An 18,767-nucleotide genomic window follows, 5' to 3' on the forward strand; every position below is an offset into this window, starting at 1 on the left:
GTGCTTTGGAAAGCAATGCTGAAAATTGGTGCTTTTCTCTTGGTATAGAGTTCTGAAATTTTGAGGATTAAGGTGAAGCCTTCAACTGGTTGCCTTTTGCTGCTGCCATTAGACTTATGATTCATTAGACACTTGAGCTAAAATGCCAAGCAAAAGGAAATGGGACAGTACAGGGATGTGTAGTGAAGGAATTCCTCCCTGTGAGGGGGGTGATGCCCTGGCACAGGTGCCCAGAGCAGCTGGGGCTGCCCCATCCCTGGAAGTGCTCAAGGCCAGGCTGGACAGGGCTTGGAGCAGCCTGGGATAGTGGAAGTGTCCCTGCCATGGCAGGGCTGGGCCTGGGTGGGCTTTGAGGTCCCTTCTGATGCAAACCAGGCTGGCATTCTGTGACTGCATTTTCTTACCACAGACAGACTGGTGTGAGCAGCGCTGTGGTTAAGCGGGGACTTTCAAGTATATTCACCACTAAACCTCAAGTGCCACATCCACTCATTTTTTGAACACTTCCAGGGACAGTGATTCCACCACTGCCCTGGGAAGCTGGGCCAGGGCCTGGCCACTGTTTCCAAAAAGCAATTTCCCCCAATATCCAACCTGAACCTCCCTTGGTGCAGCTTGAGGCCATTTCCTCTTGTCCTGTCCCTTGTTCCGTGGGAGCAGAGCCTGATCCCCACCTGGCTGCACCCTCCTGTCAGGGAGTTGTGGAGAGTGAGAAGATTCCCCCAGAGCCTCCTTTTCTCCAAGTTGAACAGCAGCCCTTTATTCTTTACCAGTCATATCGTGCTATATATTAGCCACAGCTACCAGAAAGTTTCCAAAAGTTGAATTAAGATAACTATTTCTTAAATGCATTGAAAATAATTTATAAAACCAGACAACCTCAGCCTCCTATATTTGTGTGCTTAAACACATTTACTTTTACTTCTCAGAATTTTACTGATTAAAAGATGCAGAAGCCAAAGAAGATGTCTGTTGTTCTTTAATGAACTTTTGGTAAAGTTATAAGAGAGCAAATTTAAAAATCGATCATACTTGATGAGGCTTTTTTAAAAATCAGTATAATTTCCTTTTCTTAAATATAAGAAGATAATCAACCAGATTAATGCAAGGAAAGGGGTATTTAAGTAACTATGAAGAAAGAAAAACTGTGAACCTCTGAGCAAGCACCTTGGTTTTACAATACCATTTTTAGTCTGGAAGTTGGCTAAGAATGAGGTGTTCATTTGGTAATTGCAGTTGCATGAGAAGGGCAGATAGTTTGTGGTGCTGTTTGGTTGCCTGTGTGATTGCTCTGAAGCCAGCACTGGAGGTGTGACGTGCTGGCCTGGCTGTCCTGGCTGCAGGTTCCTGATCAGCCACGGGGCCAACGTGGCTGCTGTCAACAGCGAGGGGGAGGTCCCGTCCGACATCGCCGAGGAGGCGGCCATGAAGGACCTGCTTCTGGAGCAAGTCAAGAAACAAGGTAAGGGAGGCCTTGAATATGTGAGAGTTGGGACCCTTAAGAGTTTCTGGATGAGAATTCTGCTGCCCTGCTGCCTGTTGGTGAGCAGATCTGAGATCTGGCCCAGGAAGCAGCAGACAAATTTTGCTTTCAGGACAATGGAGCAGATGCAGGAGGTTTGTGGTCTCTGTCCTTGGGATTCTTCAAAGCAAGACACCACAGTCCTGAAATCTGATTCATCAGATCTAGTCACTTTTAAAGTGAGATGTAATTTTGACCTCTGATATCAATGAAAGGTCTTGTTTCACTAAGGGTTGATAAAACCGAGGTGAGATTTATGGGACTGCCAAAGGCAGGGACCAGGAAATGAATATTCCAGGCCTGGAGTGACATGCTTTATCCTGATCTTTGCCTAAGTTTCTTCTGTCATATCCCCTTTCTCATCAGATGTGCCTGGCTGAGAGCTGCTCTCCAGGCTGTCCCTGCACAAACATCCCTGGCTGAAGAGTAGTTTTGTACTGATGTTAAAATAAGGAAATGCTTTATCAATCTAAAATTTTCTTCATGCTCAGGGAGTTCATTTGGGAGTGGTTGAACGTCTGCATGCATGTGTGAGAAGTTTAAATCATGTCTGTGAATTTCATCAAGAATGTTGGAAAAGGAACCCAAGGAATTCCTGGAACTTCTATCCTTGGACATAGTCAAAGCTCAGCTGCATTTGTGTCTGAGCTGGTTGGTCTGGCTTTGAAGTCATGCTCCCTGGAGCATGTGTTTGGGCTACAGACCCCAAAGACTCTTTCTGGTCTGGATTATTTCATTCCTGCAGCTTTTGGGGGGCTTACTTGCATCCTGGATTGAATCCAGTCCCTCTGTCAGATACATTCTGACACATGGTGGTGACTATTTTTTAAGGTATAGTTAGGAAGGAATCAGTCCCTCGCTGCTTTGTCACCTGTGTTAATGTTCTAGGGCCACCAAATTTGTCAGGCACACCTTGCCTTCAGGGAAGCCAGGTTGGCTGTCACCAATCATCTCCTTGTTTTCCATGGGCCTTAGCATGGTTTCCAGAAGGATCTGCTCCATGATCCTGCTCTGCACAGAGGACAGGCCAATTGGCCTGTAGTGCCCCAGGTCTTCCTCTTTTCCCTGTTTAAAAATGGGGATTATGTTTCCCATTTTCCAGACCATGAGAACTCCACCAGCCTATCACAACTTCTCAAATACCAGAGTGACTCAGACACTTCCTCCAGCAGCTCCCTTGGGACCCATGGGTGCACCTCACTGGGTTCTGTGGACTTGTGCACCTTCAGCTTCCTGAAATGGCAATAATGTGGTTGAAACCTTACAGGACATCCAGGCAGTGATTCTGCCTCACCTGCAAGTATTTTGCCTGACACTTTTTTGGGATTCTGCTTGCATTGCCTAACCACATTAGTGGCATCCTGCTAAGATGCCCTGAAACAACCATCTGTCTCCACCGAGAAGATTTTCATCACACACAGTTTAAAGGATCATAACTGCTGGAGGAAATGGGGTTGAACTTTAAATAAGCATCTGTCCAGCTCTGCAGTCTGTCCTCAGCAGGGGCTGTGAGCAGATGCTTTCTGCACACTGTAACAACAGCTCAGGTGTGTGCAATTCCCCTCCCAGCCTCCAGCCACTGTGCCCCCAGAAATTCCTGAGCCAAACTGCCTTTCTGTGTACTTGTGAGTGCCCTGTGGCTTTCACTTTCCTGAGCTAGTGCAGCCCTCCTTGGGAACTCCAGCATGTTCAGCAGTTGTGTGTAACAGCTACAAACTTGTCTAGTCCTAGGTCTGAAGCCAGTTTATTTCTGATCTTTGCAAAATCCTGCAATAGTGGGTCTGACAGCTCAGACTCTGAGTTATGTGTTTTCCTTGGTTCTGTTTTAATCCTAATGCCCCATAATTTAATTGGCAATCATGTCATTCTTTTACTGAAAGTATTAATCAAGGACACTTGTTCTTCAGGACCCTTCTTGATGTTTGAGACTTGTCATCTTCTAATTTGTGTGTTTGCCTGAGTCAGAGAGTTCTACTCTGATTAATCTTGTTTGGATCGGTATCAATATTTGTGATTGATATATTGTCCTTCTGTGATTTCATTAGTGTGAAAATTCCACTTAGGAAAACAAGTCAAAGTGGGTTTTACCTCTTATTGGTTTAAGGAGTTGACGTAGTCTGTCAGCCAGACACCTCCATCTCCACATCATCCCCCTGCCTCTTCACATCTCCTCCTGCCCCTATGCAGTCACTTAGGCCATCAGAATAGATTTCTTCTGACCTTCTAATGCCAGAATTATTTCAAATTGTGTTTTGTCAGAGTCTGGGGGTTTGCTGCTCAGTGGAATAGCTCAGTACTTCTCTCAGCATGCCTGTCATGGGTGCCCCTGGAGCAGTGCAGATCCCTGTGTGTGTCACCTGCAGTGTCCTGAGTATGGAGTGAGCACAGAGCTGGCACCACCGTGCTCTTGGGTACATGTGAGGCTCCTCCAACCTTCTCTGGAGATTACACCCTCACTGCAGGTCAATTCAGTCAGTCAGATTGTTGTTCATGACTGTTGTTTCAGTCTGGGACACAGCCAGTGTAGAACTCAATCCTTCTACCCTTAATGCACAGCTGAACTTTTAGTTAATTGGACTGGGTTGCAACTTGCCCAACTTTCAAAATTTTTAACTCAGTTTTTGAAGTCTCTGTCAGTGACACAGGAGCTCTCCCAGTTCATAGAAGAGGCTTCTGCTGATTGTTCTGTGGAAGATCAGAAATAGTTTACTAATATTTTATAGCAAATGGAACATAGGGTAATTGTAACAAGTACTTGAGAGCTTTCGTCTCTTGTTCATCTCTTCTTCTGTGCTTCACCCCCTTAGGTGTAGACCTAGAGCTGTCAAGGAAAGAAGAGGAGCAGCAAATGCTCCAGGATGCCCGGCAGTGGCTGAACAGTGGGAAAATTGAGGATATAAAGCAGCCTCGGACAGGAGCCACAGCTCTTCATGTTGCTGCAGCCAAGGGCTATTCTGAAGTCATGAGGTAGGAGCTCCTCCCAGGGCTGATGCATGAAATTAAGGCTGAAGAAAACATCTTGCTTTACATTCAGAGAAATTTGTCCCATATTGAGATTTTCAGGCTGCTGTTTCTCAAAAGGCTCTGTGGTTTTATGTGTCCAGCCACAGGTTCACCAGAAATACACAGGGACTGGAGGATTCCCTTTCATGCCTCCAGGCTTTTCTGAAGTAATGAAAGCTTTTTGGAGAGTGAGGCATCAATTAGGAGGTCTCTAATTTTTCTAATCATGAGGTCTGATTTTTCACTTCTAGAGTAATAGTTTTAGGACTAGCAAGTTAAACAATATTAGAGGACAAAAGTATAATTTTGACAAACAAAGTGACAACACACACTGCATAACAGTGACAAACATGACCAGTCTAGTGGGAAAATGCAGTGTCCACCCCTGTCTCACTGTCCTCTGCCCCTTCATGCTATTGCTCCTGCAGTGACAGAGGGATTCCAGCACCTGACAGCTCTGCAGCCCTGGCTCTAACCAGATTATTTTGAACATAAACTTGCCCAGTGTAGCATTTCTTGGTAAAAAACATTAATACTGTTACAGGTAATGTCAAATTAGGCTTTCCACCAATAAAGCTTTCTTTTCTGCCCTTTATGTGTGGCTGGAGCTGCCCATGAACATATAGCTCATGGAATCCCAGACTAGGTTGGGTTAGGAGGAACCTTAAAGCTCATCTTGTCCCACCCCCTGCCATGGGCAGGGACATCTTCCACCAGCCCAGGCTGCTCCAAGCCCCATCCAGCCTGGCCTTGGACACTTCCAGGGATGGAGCAGCTGCAGCTGCTCTGGGCAGCCTGTGCCAGGGCCTCCCCACCCTCACAGGGAGGAATTTTTACCTCCTATTTAATCTAACTCTGCCCTCTGTCTGTGTGAATCTATTCCTCCTTGCCTTGTAAATAGTCTTTACAAGGTGTCATGGTTTGACACTGCCCAATGCCAGGCACCCACAGGAGTTGCTCATTTACCCTTCCCTTCCACAGCTGGGCAGAGGAGAGAAAAAAATTACTGAAGGGTTCATGACTTGAGATTAGGACTGGGAGAAAACACTTTAAGGGCAAAACAGGCTCAACTTAAAGTTGCAAAGTGAATTTATTACTAGCAGAATCTGAAGAGGATAATGAGAAGTAAAATAAGCCTTTAAAGCACCTTTTTCCCCTCAGCCCCTCCCTCCTTCCCACCAACAGCACAGGGAGACAGGGCATGGGGGTTTTGGGCAGTTGGTCACCTAACATTTTCTTCCACTGCTGTCCTCCTCCTGTGAGACCATGGGGTCCTTACCATGGTAGACAGTTCTCCATGAACTCCTCTGGCATGGGTCCACTCAGACAAGCAGCAATCCTCCCAAAACTGCTGCAATGTGAATTCCCCCCACAGGCAAACAGCCCTCCCAAAACTGCTGAGCCATGAGTCTCTCTTTCCACGGGGTACAGTCCTCCAAGGACAGGCTGCTCCAGCCTGGAAGCATGGTCCTCTCTCTCCACTGGGTCTTCCACTGGATCACAGCCTCCTTCAGACACCCACCCACTCCTGTGTGGGCTCCTGCAGGGGCTGGATCTCTGCATCCCCCTGGATCCCCGTGGGCTGTGGGTGGATCTCTGCATCCCCCTGGATCCCCGTGGGCTGTGGGTGGATCTCTGCATCCCTGTGGATCCCCAGGGGCTGTGGGTGGATCTCTGCATCCCCCCTGGATCCCCAGGGGCTGTGGGGGGATCTCTGCATCCCCCTGGATCCCCAGGGGCTGTGGGTGGATCTCTGCATCCCTGTGGATCCCCAGGGGCTGTGGGGGGATCTCTGCATCCCCCCTGGATCCCCAGGGGCTGTGGGGGGATCTCTGCATCCCTGTGGATCCCCAGGGGCTGTGGGTGGATCTCTGCATCCCCCCTGGATCCCCAGGGGCTGCAGGGGTACAGCTGTTTCACCATGGTCATCACCACGGCCTGCAGAGGAATTTTGGCTCCGGTGCCTGGAGCAGCTCCTCCTTCTCCACTGCCCTTGGTGTCCCCATATTGTTTCCCTCTCATGTTCTCAGCTCCTCTTCTTCTCTGACAAGAAAAAAGCTGCACATTCCCACTTAGTTTTGACTTTCTCCTTAAATCTGTTGTCACAGAGGCATTACCACCTGCTCTAACTGGCCCAGCTGTGGCCAGCAGCGTGTCCATCTTCAGGGCAATGAGGGGTTGGCTCTACAGAAATGGTGGAAGCTTCCAGCAGCTTCTCACAGAGGCCACCTCTGGCCCCCTGCTACCAAAAACCAGGTTGTGCATAACACACAAGCTTACACTGTTGCCCACATTAAAATCCTTTCTGGAAGTGTTCATCTATCTTGATCCTAAATTTCATAGTTTTAAGTGATGTTAAAGTGATGTTTTCAACTTGATGCTGAGAAGCTGTTTCATCTCAAGCTCAAGCATTTTATTGTACTTCATGTTTATGATTTGTATTCAGTCATTAGAACTTAATAATTGAGTGATGAGCTATCTGTGTCTGTACTGTGCCCAAGAACAGGAATCTAACACAGCTCATGTGAATAGAAGTGTAACATCTCTGGATCTGAGGTGTTGGTCCCACAGCCTGTCAGGGAAGGGTTGTTTATCCAGTGCTCCTTGATGAAGTTCAGTGTGTGCAGGATGACTTAGTTCTGGACAGCCTCTCCTTGGCATTAATTGTGGTAATGATAAACACATCTCCCAGCAAGCTGACATTGTTCCACTCTTGTGTATGTGATGGCTGTGCTGAAGTTCAAATCCAGAGCTTTAGTGACTTCAACCAAAGGGGCTGACAGCCAGGAGCCAGCTAACTCTAAATGAGATGTGCAATCTGTCTGTGACCTTGAGTCTCTTAGCAGCTCTGTTTCTCCCTCGTGCCAGCTGGAAAATCAGCAGAAACTCAGCACCTAATTTACAATTTCTTTCACAGAGAAGCCCACAGCTGCTCTGCTGTGACTGTGTTTTATTTTGCACAGTTGCACATTGGCAAAATCTGCAGGAGTTTCCAAGCTGTTGGTGCCATGTTGGGGTCATGCTGGATTTCCTTCATGCTGTGCAATGGTGGCTCTGGATGGGGGAATTTCCCACAATGGAAATTTTCAGGAGCAATTGCAGAATTTCCCTGGGATGCTCTTCAATGTTTAAGCAACTTGGATAATAATTTTGATACAGGAGCTTCTCAGTGCTCTCACCTGATCACTGCCACACCAGTGTGCACATGGGTCTGGAGCTCCAGACTACCCCAAGCCTCTTGTGTTCGTTTTGGTGTTAAATGTTCAAGGTGCTGTGAAACACCAGTGTTCTGCTCTGATGGAGAAGGGAGGGTGGAAGGGGCACAGCAGTGAGGGTAAAGGAAAGGAGATCCCAGGCAAATTCACTTGTGGAATATTTGCTTGAACTGTGCAAGAACTACTCTGAAAGAATGCATTTGGGGTTGTTTAATCCAAATGGGGGTTGTTTAGCACACAGATTTTACCTCTGGCAATGTCACAAATGGCAATGTCACTGCTGCTTCCCTGGCAGTCCTGTTCTCTCTGTGGAGCACCTCACATTGGCCTTGTGCTCTCAGAGAGCCAAGCAAAAGCTGCAGTTCCCAAATGTCCCTGTCCTGGCAGGTGCTGTGCTTGTCCCCTGGCACAGGGACAGCAGTTCCAGTGACACTATTGGTGTGCTCAGTGCCTGAGCCAATCCAGCCTCCCTCCTGTGCTAGAGCAGGAGTTCAGGCTGGGTCACCAATGCCAGATGAGAAATCAAGGTGTTCTCCCAGTTCAGGACATGCTGAAAGGGTTCCTTATCAGTTTGACGTGTTCCAGCAGGTTTTACATCAATGCCACTTTTCACTCATTGCCCTTTCCCTTAGTTTCAAGCACATCAAGTGGGATGTTGCTCTGGTTAATAAATGAGTCCAGAAGCTCCTGGCTGTTAGGGAGCCAGGCTGCCCACTTGGTGCCTAACAGGGGGGAAACTGCTTTGTCAGGAAGTCATTCCTGATGGGCAGAGATCAATCCTCCTGCTTTCCTCAGGCTCCTGATCCAGGCTGGATTTAATTTGAACGTCCAGGATAATGATGGCTGGACTCCACTCCATGCTGCTGCTCACTGGGGAGTGAAGGAAGCGTGTTCCATCCTGGCTGAGGCTCTGTGTGACATGGACATCAGGAACAAGCTGGTCAGTACACAACTAATGCAGGGCATTCTATAGCCAGATTAATATCAACTGTTGCCTGCTGCATGGTCATGGAATCATAGAACCCCAGAGAGGTTTGGATTCAGAGGAACCTTAAAGCTCATCTCATTCCACCCCCTGCCAAGGGCAGGACACCTTCCACCAGCCCAGGTTGCTCCAAGCCCCATCCAACCTGGCCTTGGACACTTCCAGGTGTGGAGCAGCTGCAGCTGCTCTGAGTAACCTGTGCCAGGGCATCACCACCCTCACAGCCAAAAAGTCCTTCCCAATATCCCATCTATCCCTGCCCTCTGACACTGGGAAACCATTCCCCCTTGTCCTGTCCCAGGTCCCTCTCCAGCTCTCCTGGAGCCCCTTTAGGCACTGGAAGGGGCTCTGAGCTCTCCCTGGAGCTGTCTCTTCTCCAGGTGAACACCCCCAGCTCTCCCAGCATGGCTCCAGCCCTGGCTTCAATTTTAGTGGCCTCCTCTGGATTCTTTCCAGCAGGTCCATGTCTGTCCTGAGATGGGAGCTCCAGAGCTGGACACAGAGATCCAGGTGGGATCTCATAAGAGATCCAACATCATGATCCAACTACATGACAAAGTCATAGCAGTTCTCCTTGCCTGTGCACTGGATAATTTAAATACATCAGTAAATGAAGAAACTTGACTGGCAGAAGGCAGAAAAGATTTCAAATATTATGGGAAATGTGACCTGATTAAACTTCAAGACTGAGCTTGTAAGGAGGGCTGGTGTGTGCCATGCTGAGTTAGTGTAACCCTGAGAAATCAAATGGCAGCAAAGAAACAGTCTTGGAGTGCAAAATATACTAATATTAAGGTATAAGGCACTGAAAAGAAGTGAAACCATGAGAAACTGGCAGCTTTAAATCCTCTCTGTTCTATGTATTGGTAAAAAAAAAGGAAATTGAAGATTTGTGAGACATGAGTGAAGAAAAATAGGATGAAAGAAAAGGAGCAAAAACATTTCTCTTCCTTTCCAATAGTTCCAGGTTTTTCCTTGAAGAGCCCTTGGATTTTCAAGGGCTTGTCCAGGGCTGCTCTTGGTGTTCCCATCCCTGCTGTCCACACCGGTCTGTGAGGTGTTTCCCACTGGACAATTGTGCAGGCTCTGGGGGAGGAGAGAAGGTTGGATGTGCTTGGAGGAGCACCAGGGGATGAAGGCAGGAGGCTGTGATAAGAGAGGGCCCTGTGTGTTCAGGTGTATCCAGCTGTGCTGGAAACTGCTGGAACACAAATGCCCCATGAGGAGGAGTCCTTTCAACCTGGTGAGCTCTTTGGCACCCAAAATATGGGGAATCTTTTCTGTTTAAATGCCATCAGGTGTTTTTCCAAAGTGTTTGGGATGTGTATGGTGTCTTGTATCATGCCATACTTGAAAAGGAACAGTTGCAGTTGTATTTGCTGCATTACCTGCTCCTTCCAGTCCAGAACTGTCTCTTTATTAGGTCAGATGGACGAGGCTACCTTTTGTTTTTTGACCTGCAGCCATCAGGTTTCAGATTGTTAATGAAATGGCATTTAGATCTTTAATTATGGTGAAAATGTAACCAATTTCTTGGTTTGAGCCCTAGAGTATTTTTTCTGGCTTGTTTTACTTTATAAATGCCCATGGATGTGGAAATGGATCCCAAATTTTTTGGCTTGCTGCCAGCCTTTCAGACCGGTTACATACATGATGATAAAGTAACACAGAATCAGGAATATCCTGAGCTGGAAGGGATCCACAAGGACCATCCAGTCCAACCCCTGGCCCTGCACAGACACCCCAACAATCCCACCCTGTGCATCCCTGAGAACCAAACACTCCTGGAGCTCTGGCAGCCTCGGGGCTGTGCCCATTCCCTGGGGAGCCTGGGCAGTGCCAGCACCCTCAGGGGGAAGAACCTTTCCCTGGTATCCAACATAAGAAGAGGTTGATCACACACCCTCTCAGTACAAGAGTGTCCTTTTTAGAATCTTGGAAACTCAAGCATAGTCCTGGCTGTTGAATTTGAGCAGTAGCAACCAGGGAGCTGCATTGCCCTGGTAAAAGTTGCTCAGTGAACATAAACATGGTCTTAGAGATCTTTTTTGAGATGATTCTGTGATTCCATGATCACTGTCACATGGGTTTCCTTGCTCTCAAGTGAAGCAGTGTCACTTACCATCTGGGGAGGGAGGATGTGGAGCATATGCTCTGGTAAATAGCATTTTCTGGAATATTACCACTGTGCCATCTCAGATATCCTCTTGTGTTCTCCCATTGCACCAGGGCCAGACGCCCTTTGATGTTGCTGACGAGGGACTTGTGGAGCATTTAGAAATGCTGCAGAAGAAGCAGACTGTGGTGAGTTTCTGGAGATCATTTTCCACCTCTCCAATTACCATTTCACACACAGGTGTTCTCCAAGACATCTGGTGCCAACAGATGCAGGAAGCTGAGGCCCAGCTATTTTCTTGAGTTACTCATTTGCAGTATTTAAGCACAGCAATATTTTTAATAGTTATAAATCTGGATGACTGCAGCAAGGAGGTCAGCAGTGTGATGGCATGCAGACTTATGGGGACTGGTAAGGAATTTGTGTTCATCTTTGTTGTTACCCTGCAGGTGCTTTGTTGGCTGGCAGGCTCTCTAGCATCAAACTGCTCTGTTCCTACTGAGTGCTTACCCAGGTCAGCTTTGTGTTTGCATCCAGAGAAACACACTGTCAGTGCTGAGAAAGAGATCTGTTACCATCTCTGCCTTTCTTACAACTGGGAGGCTTTGGATTGAGGAAGAAGAAATTATAAACTTCAGGGAATTCTAGACTGAAAAAATAGGTGGTTTCAAAACCATATTAAATTGCCATTTCATAGTGCAGTGGAGGTACTGGAAGAGATTATAAAACAAAAGTTGACATAAAGGAAAGCAAAATATATCTTGTTCAAAGTAAGGGCAGTTGTCAAGCCAGAAAGTTGGGTTTGGATTGAATTTTTTCCTAATTCATCTGGTCTGCTCAATTATCTCATTTGGGTGCTTCCAAAAAACAAGCCAAAAAGAATTCAAAATGAATTAAAAATCTGTAAGTGTCACTTATAACTTTGGGTACAGAAACAGACAGAATGGGAACACTGTTGATAAACCCCAGGAAAGTATTTTCAGGAACTGCCAGTGTGGGTGGTTAGAACTCCAGCTCAGATCACAACACAGCTGCTGCCATCCTCAAATAGCAGCTTTAGTATTCAGGAACTTCTTAAAAATTAATCAGCTTCTCCCTAAATGTCATGTTGATAAATACTATCAGGGTTGTATTTTGGATTCCCCTCTCTCTCACTACTGAGGATTTTGCAGATAACTGCACTTCTTAAAAGAAAAGAAAAAGAAGACTTTTTTGGGGTGACTGCTCACCCATTTTTAGGGCTGCTTTTAGGGCTAAACCCCCCTGTTCTCTATATAGAAGCCCTATATAAAGGCCTTCTCCATTTATTCAGTGTCAAACTGGGCAGAAGAATCCAGATTTTATCACACTTCTTTTTTTTTTTAGTGGACATGATTTTTTAGTGGAAAAGCCAATTTATCATCTGTTTATCATGTGCCATTTTTATCACTTAAAAATAGGAAACTTATATTTGTTAAGGATAAAACAGGCAGTTTCATGACATTATTTCTCTTCCAAAATGGCTTTCAAATCAGGTATTTTTTTCAGTCTAAAGCAGAGCACTGTGCCACCCTTGCTAAAAGATCTGATGCTGTTATTGGAAAGCAGGGGGGATTTTTGTTTGCTGGAAGCAATTCATTTGGTTTGGGTTTGGAATTTTTTCCCAGTTACTGAATTATCTGTGAATGGAGCAGGCTTTTTCCTGCACTTCTTTTTGCTGTGCTCCAGCAGTTTGATCAGTTTAACAATGTTGTACCCCAAATTTTTGCTCTTCACTGGAATCCACGCAGCTTTTCCCACTTCACAGGGTGCCCAGAGCAGCTGTGGCTGCCCCATGCCTGGAAGTGTCCAAGGCCAGGTTGGATGGGGCTTGGAGCAACCTGGGCTGGTGGAAGATGTCCCTGCTCAAGGCAGGGGCTGGGACTGAATGAGCTTTAAGGTCCTTTCCAACCCAGGTAATTCTGGGATTCTGTGATGCACAGTTTACAGCGCTTTTACTTCCTTTGCCTGTTGTCAACTGCTGTCAAAAGAAAAAGAATAACTTGGTGAGTTATGACACAACAGAGTCAACCTTAAATTGACCCCCTAACTCACATCCATACTTCTGCCTCAGCTGTTTTTGTGCTTCTGGAAGGTACAAAACAATTTTTGGGTGCACTGATGGTGGTAAAATTAATATTGCTGCTCCCTAGACAAAATATTTCAATTTCTGTGTGACCCTAGGTATTCCTGTGCAATGACTTTGTGCATTTGAGAGATTTAAGAAGTGACCCATCCTTCCATGAGTTCCCTGGTTGCCTGTACAGGGCTGGCTTGAATGCTTTCCTCTGAAAGCCAGTAAAAATAGCCACAAAGGCAGCAGATTTGAAGCTGAATCTATCCTGATTTCATGGGCACACACACATGTGGACAGACCTCCACAGAATCCAGAATGGTTTGGGCTGGAAGTGACCTTAAAGCTCATCCAGTCCCACCCCCTGCCGTGGGCAGGGTCACCTCCCACTGTCCCAGGTTGCTCCAAGCTCCGTGTCCCTGGCCTTGGGCACTTCCAGGGCCAGGGGAGCCACCAGGACCTCTCTGGGCAGCAGTCAGTGTTCATCCCTGGTCTCAGCAGGGGCAGCTGCAGGTGCCTTTGAGGGTTTTATTGAGTGGCAGCAGCGTTCCAAGGACATGCTGGGTGCTGTGTCCTGCTGGAGCTCCAGTCCAAGGCTCACAGTGCCCTTGGGGATGTGCTGCTGTTCAAGTGGCTTCTAACACAAATCTGCAGTGGTTTAGTCTCACTAGGCTGGGCTGACCTTGTTCTGTGCTGCTGACTAGGTTATGCTGATGGGGCTGGTTAATGTCTGTCCTCATTTTCTCTCTCCCATCTTCCTGGACTTTCTAACAGCTGCGAAGTGAGAAGGAGACAAGGAATAAGCTGATTGAAGCTGACATGAATGGGAAGCCTCAAAACAGATTCTTCACCAAGTAAGTCTCTCCATTTTAGCTGAAAAGAAATTGCCCAGAAAGTAATGGGAGAGCAGCTTCATCTCTCACACCCAGCTGGCCTCAGCTGGGTCAAAAACAATTCACAGCCGTTTATTTCATGCATTTTTTTTAAATCTCAGTACTCTCAGATACAGTTTTAGTTGTGTCTTAACATACCCAGTGAGGGGTGAACAAGGGCTTTGGGCTGGGGTTTGGTTCTCCAGCTCCTGCTCTGAGGGTTGATCAGATCTTTGGGCTGAGAACTGCACCTCTGTAGGCACAGAGCCCTACAGCCCAACTGCTGCATTGTGTGGCACTAGAAAAGGAGAGATTACATTTTTGTGGATGGAAAAGTGCTTGCAGAATTAGAAAATGTGAGACTGGCAGTGGAATCCGTGGCAAATTGGCCATGATGGAAGTGCTGGAGTGTTCAATCTGTAGATAGATTTTATCCTTTGCTTGTTCTGTATGTAGTAAATCATGTCTGTGTACTCCTGAGAAGTACAGCTTAGATAACCTGCTTGCCTAAAAATTTCCTATTCTGCAGCAAAGAGAAGATTCTTTATGAGGAAGACACAATGAAGTCCGTGGAAACTGAGGAAGAGAACAAGGACTCAAGCAGTTCTAGTTCTGAAGAGGAAGAAGCTGAAGATGAAGTTTCAGAATCAGATGCTGAAAAGGAGTCAGGTAAGACTTACTACAGCCTTGGATTTAATAACTAGCCTAGCTGTTATCATTATTAATGTTGTTGTTGTTATTAATTAAATAACTAGATGTTAAGGGCATGCTGAAAGTTTTACTTCCAGTGTACAGAATTTGGAGAAATCTGGAGCTATGGTGATAAAAGAGCTGATTCAAATGCTGACTCCCAGGTCAGCAAAATTATTTAAAAAAAAATAAATCCTTCAGATCCTATTTTAATTCATACTTCCAGCTCACATGTATTGAAGATAACACATTTTCCATAGCTTGTTCTTAAACAGGGTTTTTTTCTTGGCCCAATTCAAGAAGAATCCTTCAGGTACTGCAGGATGGTAGGGAAGCAGGTGAAGGTGTAGGAAGACAATAGCCTATTGTGTTTGGATCAGTCTGAAGTGAAGGGCTGAAGCTGTTCTGGGTAATCACAGAGGTGAGGAACTTCTGGACTGTGATGAATAATGATTTCAAAAAATAGTGGAAAATCAGGATTAAATACACAGAGTCACAGTAGCATTTACATTATAGTATATTGCTGGAATCTTACTCTCATTCCTTTTCCATAATTTCTGTGGCTTCCTTAATTAGTTTTAGAAGTGTTTATGTGCAGCACAGAAAGTTTAATACAGATACTTTATTTTACAGTAAGCCAAGACTTACTTGTACTTAATATTATAAACACAAATGGATCTTGGACTATGATGTGTTTAATGATTAAACTACTTTTAACATCAACTTACTTGGTCTATATCCAGTATACTAAGAAATAGGCCCTGAGAAGTGTAGTTTAAAGTTTTGTTGTGCTTCTGTGCCCATGGAATTGTCACCTGTGTCAGGATTGTATCAGTTAATGCTGTTTGGGGCAGGGTGAGAGGGGTGGAAAATCCTGGCTGGGCTCTGCAGAGATGCTGCACTAGCTGGGTGGGCATGGCAGTCACACAGGGAAATGATCTTGGGGTTTTAAATCAAACAAGTCTAGTGGACATGTCAGTAGTAGAAAGTGACACACAGTACAGGTCATATATATTCTCTCCATAAATCAGATTATATACATATTTATGTAAATACAAATTATACCTATCTAGCTTGGTGCCAGTGCTTGTAATCCTTGTAAAGATGATGGTAATTTGACCAAAACAACTCAAATGTTTGCACACCTATAAGACCTGGAGCTGTGTGGGGTTTAACTGAGTCAGGAACAGCCTAAGATCCTTCAGCAAGGAAAGGTCTACAGTATTCATCATTAAATTTTGTGTTAAAGGTCTTTTTATTGCATTAATTCACTGACCAAAGGACATTATAGGTGTCTGTGTGAAACCACTGAAGCTAATAGAGATTTGAGACAACAATCATTTAGGTAATGATTCAGCTTCAGGCTTTGTTACCTCTACTCTCCTTTCCCAAGAAGATTATTGGGTCCTTTGAGAAATTTCCGTCAGAATTGAAGCCCCACCTTGTAAAGTTCTGAAATCCCTGGTAAAATGAGTGTGGGCTTGGCCAGCTGGATGGAGACAGAGCTATCACCTGCTGCATATGTGAGTGGGGGGTCACACCTTTGGTCCTCTTTTTAAAGCAGGATTCTGTAAGATAACAGCATCAGCCCACATTATAGGAGGACTCCAAAGAGAAGTAGGGTTTTTCATTTTGGTAATGAAAATAGTAAATGTCACAGTATTACTGATTTCAGAGACAGTGGTACTCCTGGGCTGATCCCCCAGCATGGGCAGCAGGGCAGGGGGGATTCTGCCCCTGTGCCCCACTCAGGTGAGACCCCACCTGCAGAGCTGCCTCCAGCCCTGGCCTTCCAGCACAGGAAGGACGTGGAGCTGCTGGAGAGAGTCCAGGGGAGGTACCAGGATATTCAGAGGGACAGAGCAGCCTCTGCTGTGAGGAAAGGCTGGGAGAACTGGGATTGCTCAGCCTGGAAAAGAGAAGCTTTGGGGTGAGCTCACTGTGACCTCCCAGGGCCTGAAGGGAACCTGCAAGGAAGCTGAAGAGAGATTGTTCACAAGGGCCTGGAGTGACAGAACAAAGGGAATGGCTTCAAACTGACAGAGAGTAAGTTTAGATGGGATATTAGGAAAAAATTCCTCCCTGTGAGGGTAGGGAGGCCCTGGCACAGGTACCCAGAGAAGCCGTGGCTGTCCCATCCCTGGAACTGCCCAAGGCCAGGTTGGACAGGGCTTGGAGTAACGTGGGATAGTGGAAGGTGTCCCTGCCCATGACAGGGGGTGGAATGAGATGGGCTTTAAGGTTCCTTGCAGTTCAAACCAATCTGGGATTCTTTGGCTCTATGTTTATCTGGTCAACATTTTACATGCTACGTTTTACAGGAGACATTGGTATGAAAACATGAATATTTTTCCCTTACTCATCTTCATTTTCTGTAATATTCCCATACCTTTATCATTCTGAGCAGTGCTGGACATACAGATTATGACTGGTGTTCTAAAGTGTTCAAAGTCCAGATTAAAAAAAAACAACTGAGTGATCTTTTTAAACCTAAAAATTCCAATCCCTTTAGTAGCTGAGCATAAAGCAGGACATGCAGAAGCTGACAGTGTAACACACAAGTTTATTTTGAGGTGTGTTTAGAAGAGTCTCAGGTTGTGATTAATTTGTTGAATTTGCAGAGACTGTGGGAGGAAGAAATTGGATGAGGGAAGCAGTGGAATTGTTGGAAGGCTTCAGAGTAGTATGTTTCTTATAATCTGTAAGAAATTTGCGTTCTTCAGACAAAGGAAGCTAAGAGCATTAAAGTCACTTCATTCATTTTGAATACAATTAATTTGGCATTGACCTCTTGTAAACAAGAGAAAGATCAGTATAAAATTCTATGATTATCTGTTCTAGGAACTATTACAATATGAAATTATTGGGAATTATAGCAGGCCATGGAAGCTTTTAGTGTTGTTTTGTTTAAAAATCAACCAAACAAAAACTCTTATCCAAAAACCCTTACAAAAAAGAAATTAGAAACCTAAATTTTTACTCTTAGCAAATTTGTTTTGTGGAGATTGAACTAATCCTCTCCAGTTTTTCTTGTCTGGAATTCATAATGTTTATTGCTGAAATTTTGGTAGCATAAAATGTGGGATCCTGCCGAAAGCCAACACTGCCAGCGGAGTCCCTCTGCCTGTCCCTCTTCCCCAGTCACCCCTCCCCATCACATTGCTGACAGCCAGTCCTTCCCAAGCTGTCATTACCACTTCAGCTTGTGCCCTTCTAATTAGGTTTCACCTTAAAAGCTGACCTGTGTGCTATGAACTTCCAGAGGAGGCTCCCAGTGCCCATCCAGCCCTTGCTGCAGTGCCCTGTGCTTTACAGGCCTGTCACAGGAGTGAGCAGCTGGCAGCACATGGCAGTGTGTCCTTCCTTGTCCATGGGCATTTCCAGGGACTGTGGCAGGCTGGGCCTGCAAGGAGGAATGGAGGATCTATTTCCCCTTCCCCAGGGTGGGTGAAACTGCACCTGAGGGTTCTTCAGATTTCAGAACTGAAAACTGCTGCTTTGCAGAGAGGGAAAAGTGGCTGAGAATCCATTCTCATGCAGACCCAAGGGAAGGGCTGGAGCTGTGCCAGGGCAGGCTCAGGCTGGAGATCAGGGAAAGGTTCTTCCCCCTGAGGGTGCTGGCACTGCCCAGGCTCCCCAGGGAATGGGCACAGCCCCGAGGCTGCCAGAGCTCCAGGAGTGTTTGGACAAGGCTCTCAGGGGTGAACAGGGTGGGATTATTGGGGTGTTTGTGCAGGACAGGGATTGGACTCAGTGATCTGTGTGTGTGTCCTTTCAGCTCAGGAGGCTGCACGATTCTTTCTTTGTATCTTTAGTTCAGGCTCTGTCAGTCCTGCTAACTCCCTGTTATTTTAAGATGTTTCTCTTGGCTTGCTCTTTTCTGTGTCCTTTGAATCCTTATTTTCCTAGTACTGAGGATATTTATTACAGAAGGATTGATCTTCATGCTCCAAGGTGCCATCCTCCCAGATGCTCCATCCCAAACTGCTCCAAATGTGTAACAGCAGATTTTTATTCCCTGCACATACGTTATGTGCTAGAATTGTTTGTGTGCTTGTGCTTAAAATGACTTTATTTTTTCCAAGACATGACTGTGTGAGCATTCATAGCTATAAGGAAAGCTTTGATTGGTGGGTGTAAGTACATCATCTCTCAGGCAGGTTCCATGTGCCTGGGTTGATGGTGAATAGTCTGTCTGCAGCCTGTGCTTTCCTGTCAAGTGAACCTATTGCCTGAGTCACACTTTCTGCTTGCTCTCCTCCTGGTAATGTA

The 18,767-nt window shown here is 45.9% G+C and overlaps 1 protein-coding gene across 10 annotated transcripts in view; it reads left to right on the forward strand.

Annotated features, from left to right (window-relative positions):
- PPP1R12B (protein phosphatase 1 regulatory subunit 12B) overlaps positions 1–18,767 on the forward strand; it is a 126,699-nt gene that overhangs the window by 31,653 nt on the left and 76,279 nt on the right. For all 10 annotated transcript variants that reach the window (XM_014258960.2, XM_088067262.1, XM_088067264.1 and 7 more), the window contains exons 3-8: positions 1,344–1,462; positions 4,330–4,489; positions 8,536–8,680; positions 10,955–11,029; positions 13,708–13,787; positions 14,335–14,474. In XM_014258960.2, coding sequence (XP_014114435.1) covers positions 1,344–1,462; positions 4,330–4,489; positions 8,536–8,680; positions 10,955–11,029; positions 13,708–13,787; positions 14,335–14,474 — 719 coding nt within the window. The remainder of the gene's footprint in view (positions 1–1,343; positions 1,463–4,329; positions 4,490–8,535; positions 8,681–10,954; positions 11,030–13,707; positions 13,788–14,334; positions 14,475–18,767) is intronic.

The sequence above is a fragment of the Pseudopodoces humilis genome, chromosome 26, assembly GCF_049639895.1.
Source record: "Pseudopodoces humilis isolate 2021_Gansu_Grassland_sample_001 chromosome 26, ASM4963989v1, whole genome shotgun sequence".
NCBI classification, from domain to species: domain Eukaryota; kingdom Metazoa; phylum Chordata; class Aves; order Passeriformes; family Paridae; genus Pseudopodoces; species Pseudopodoces humilis.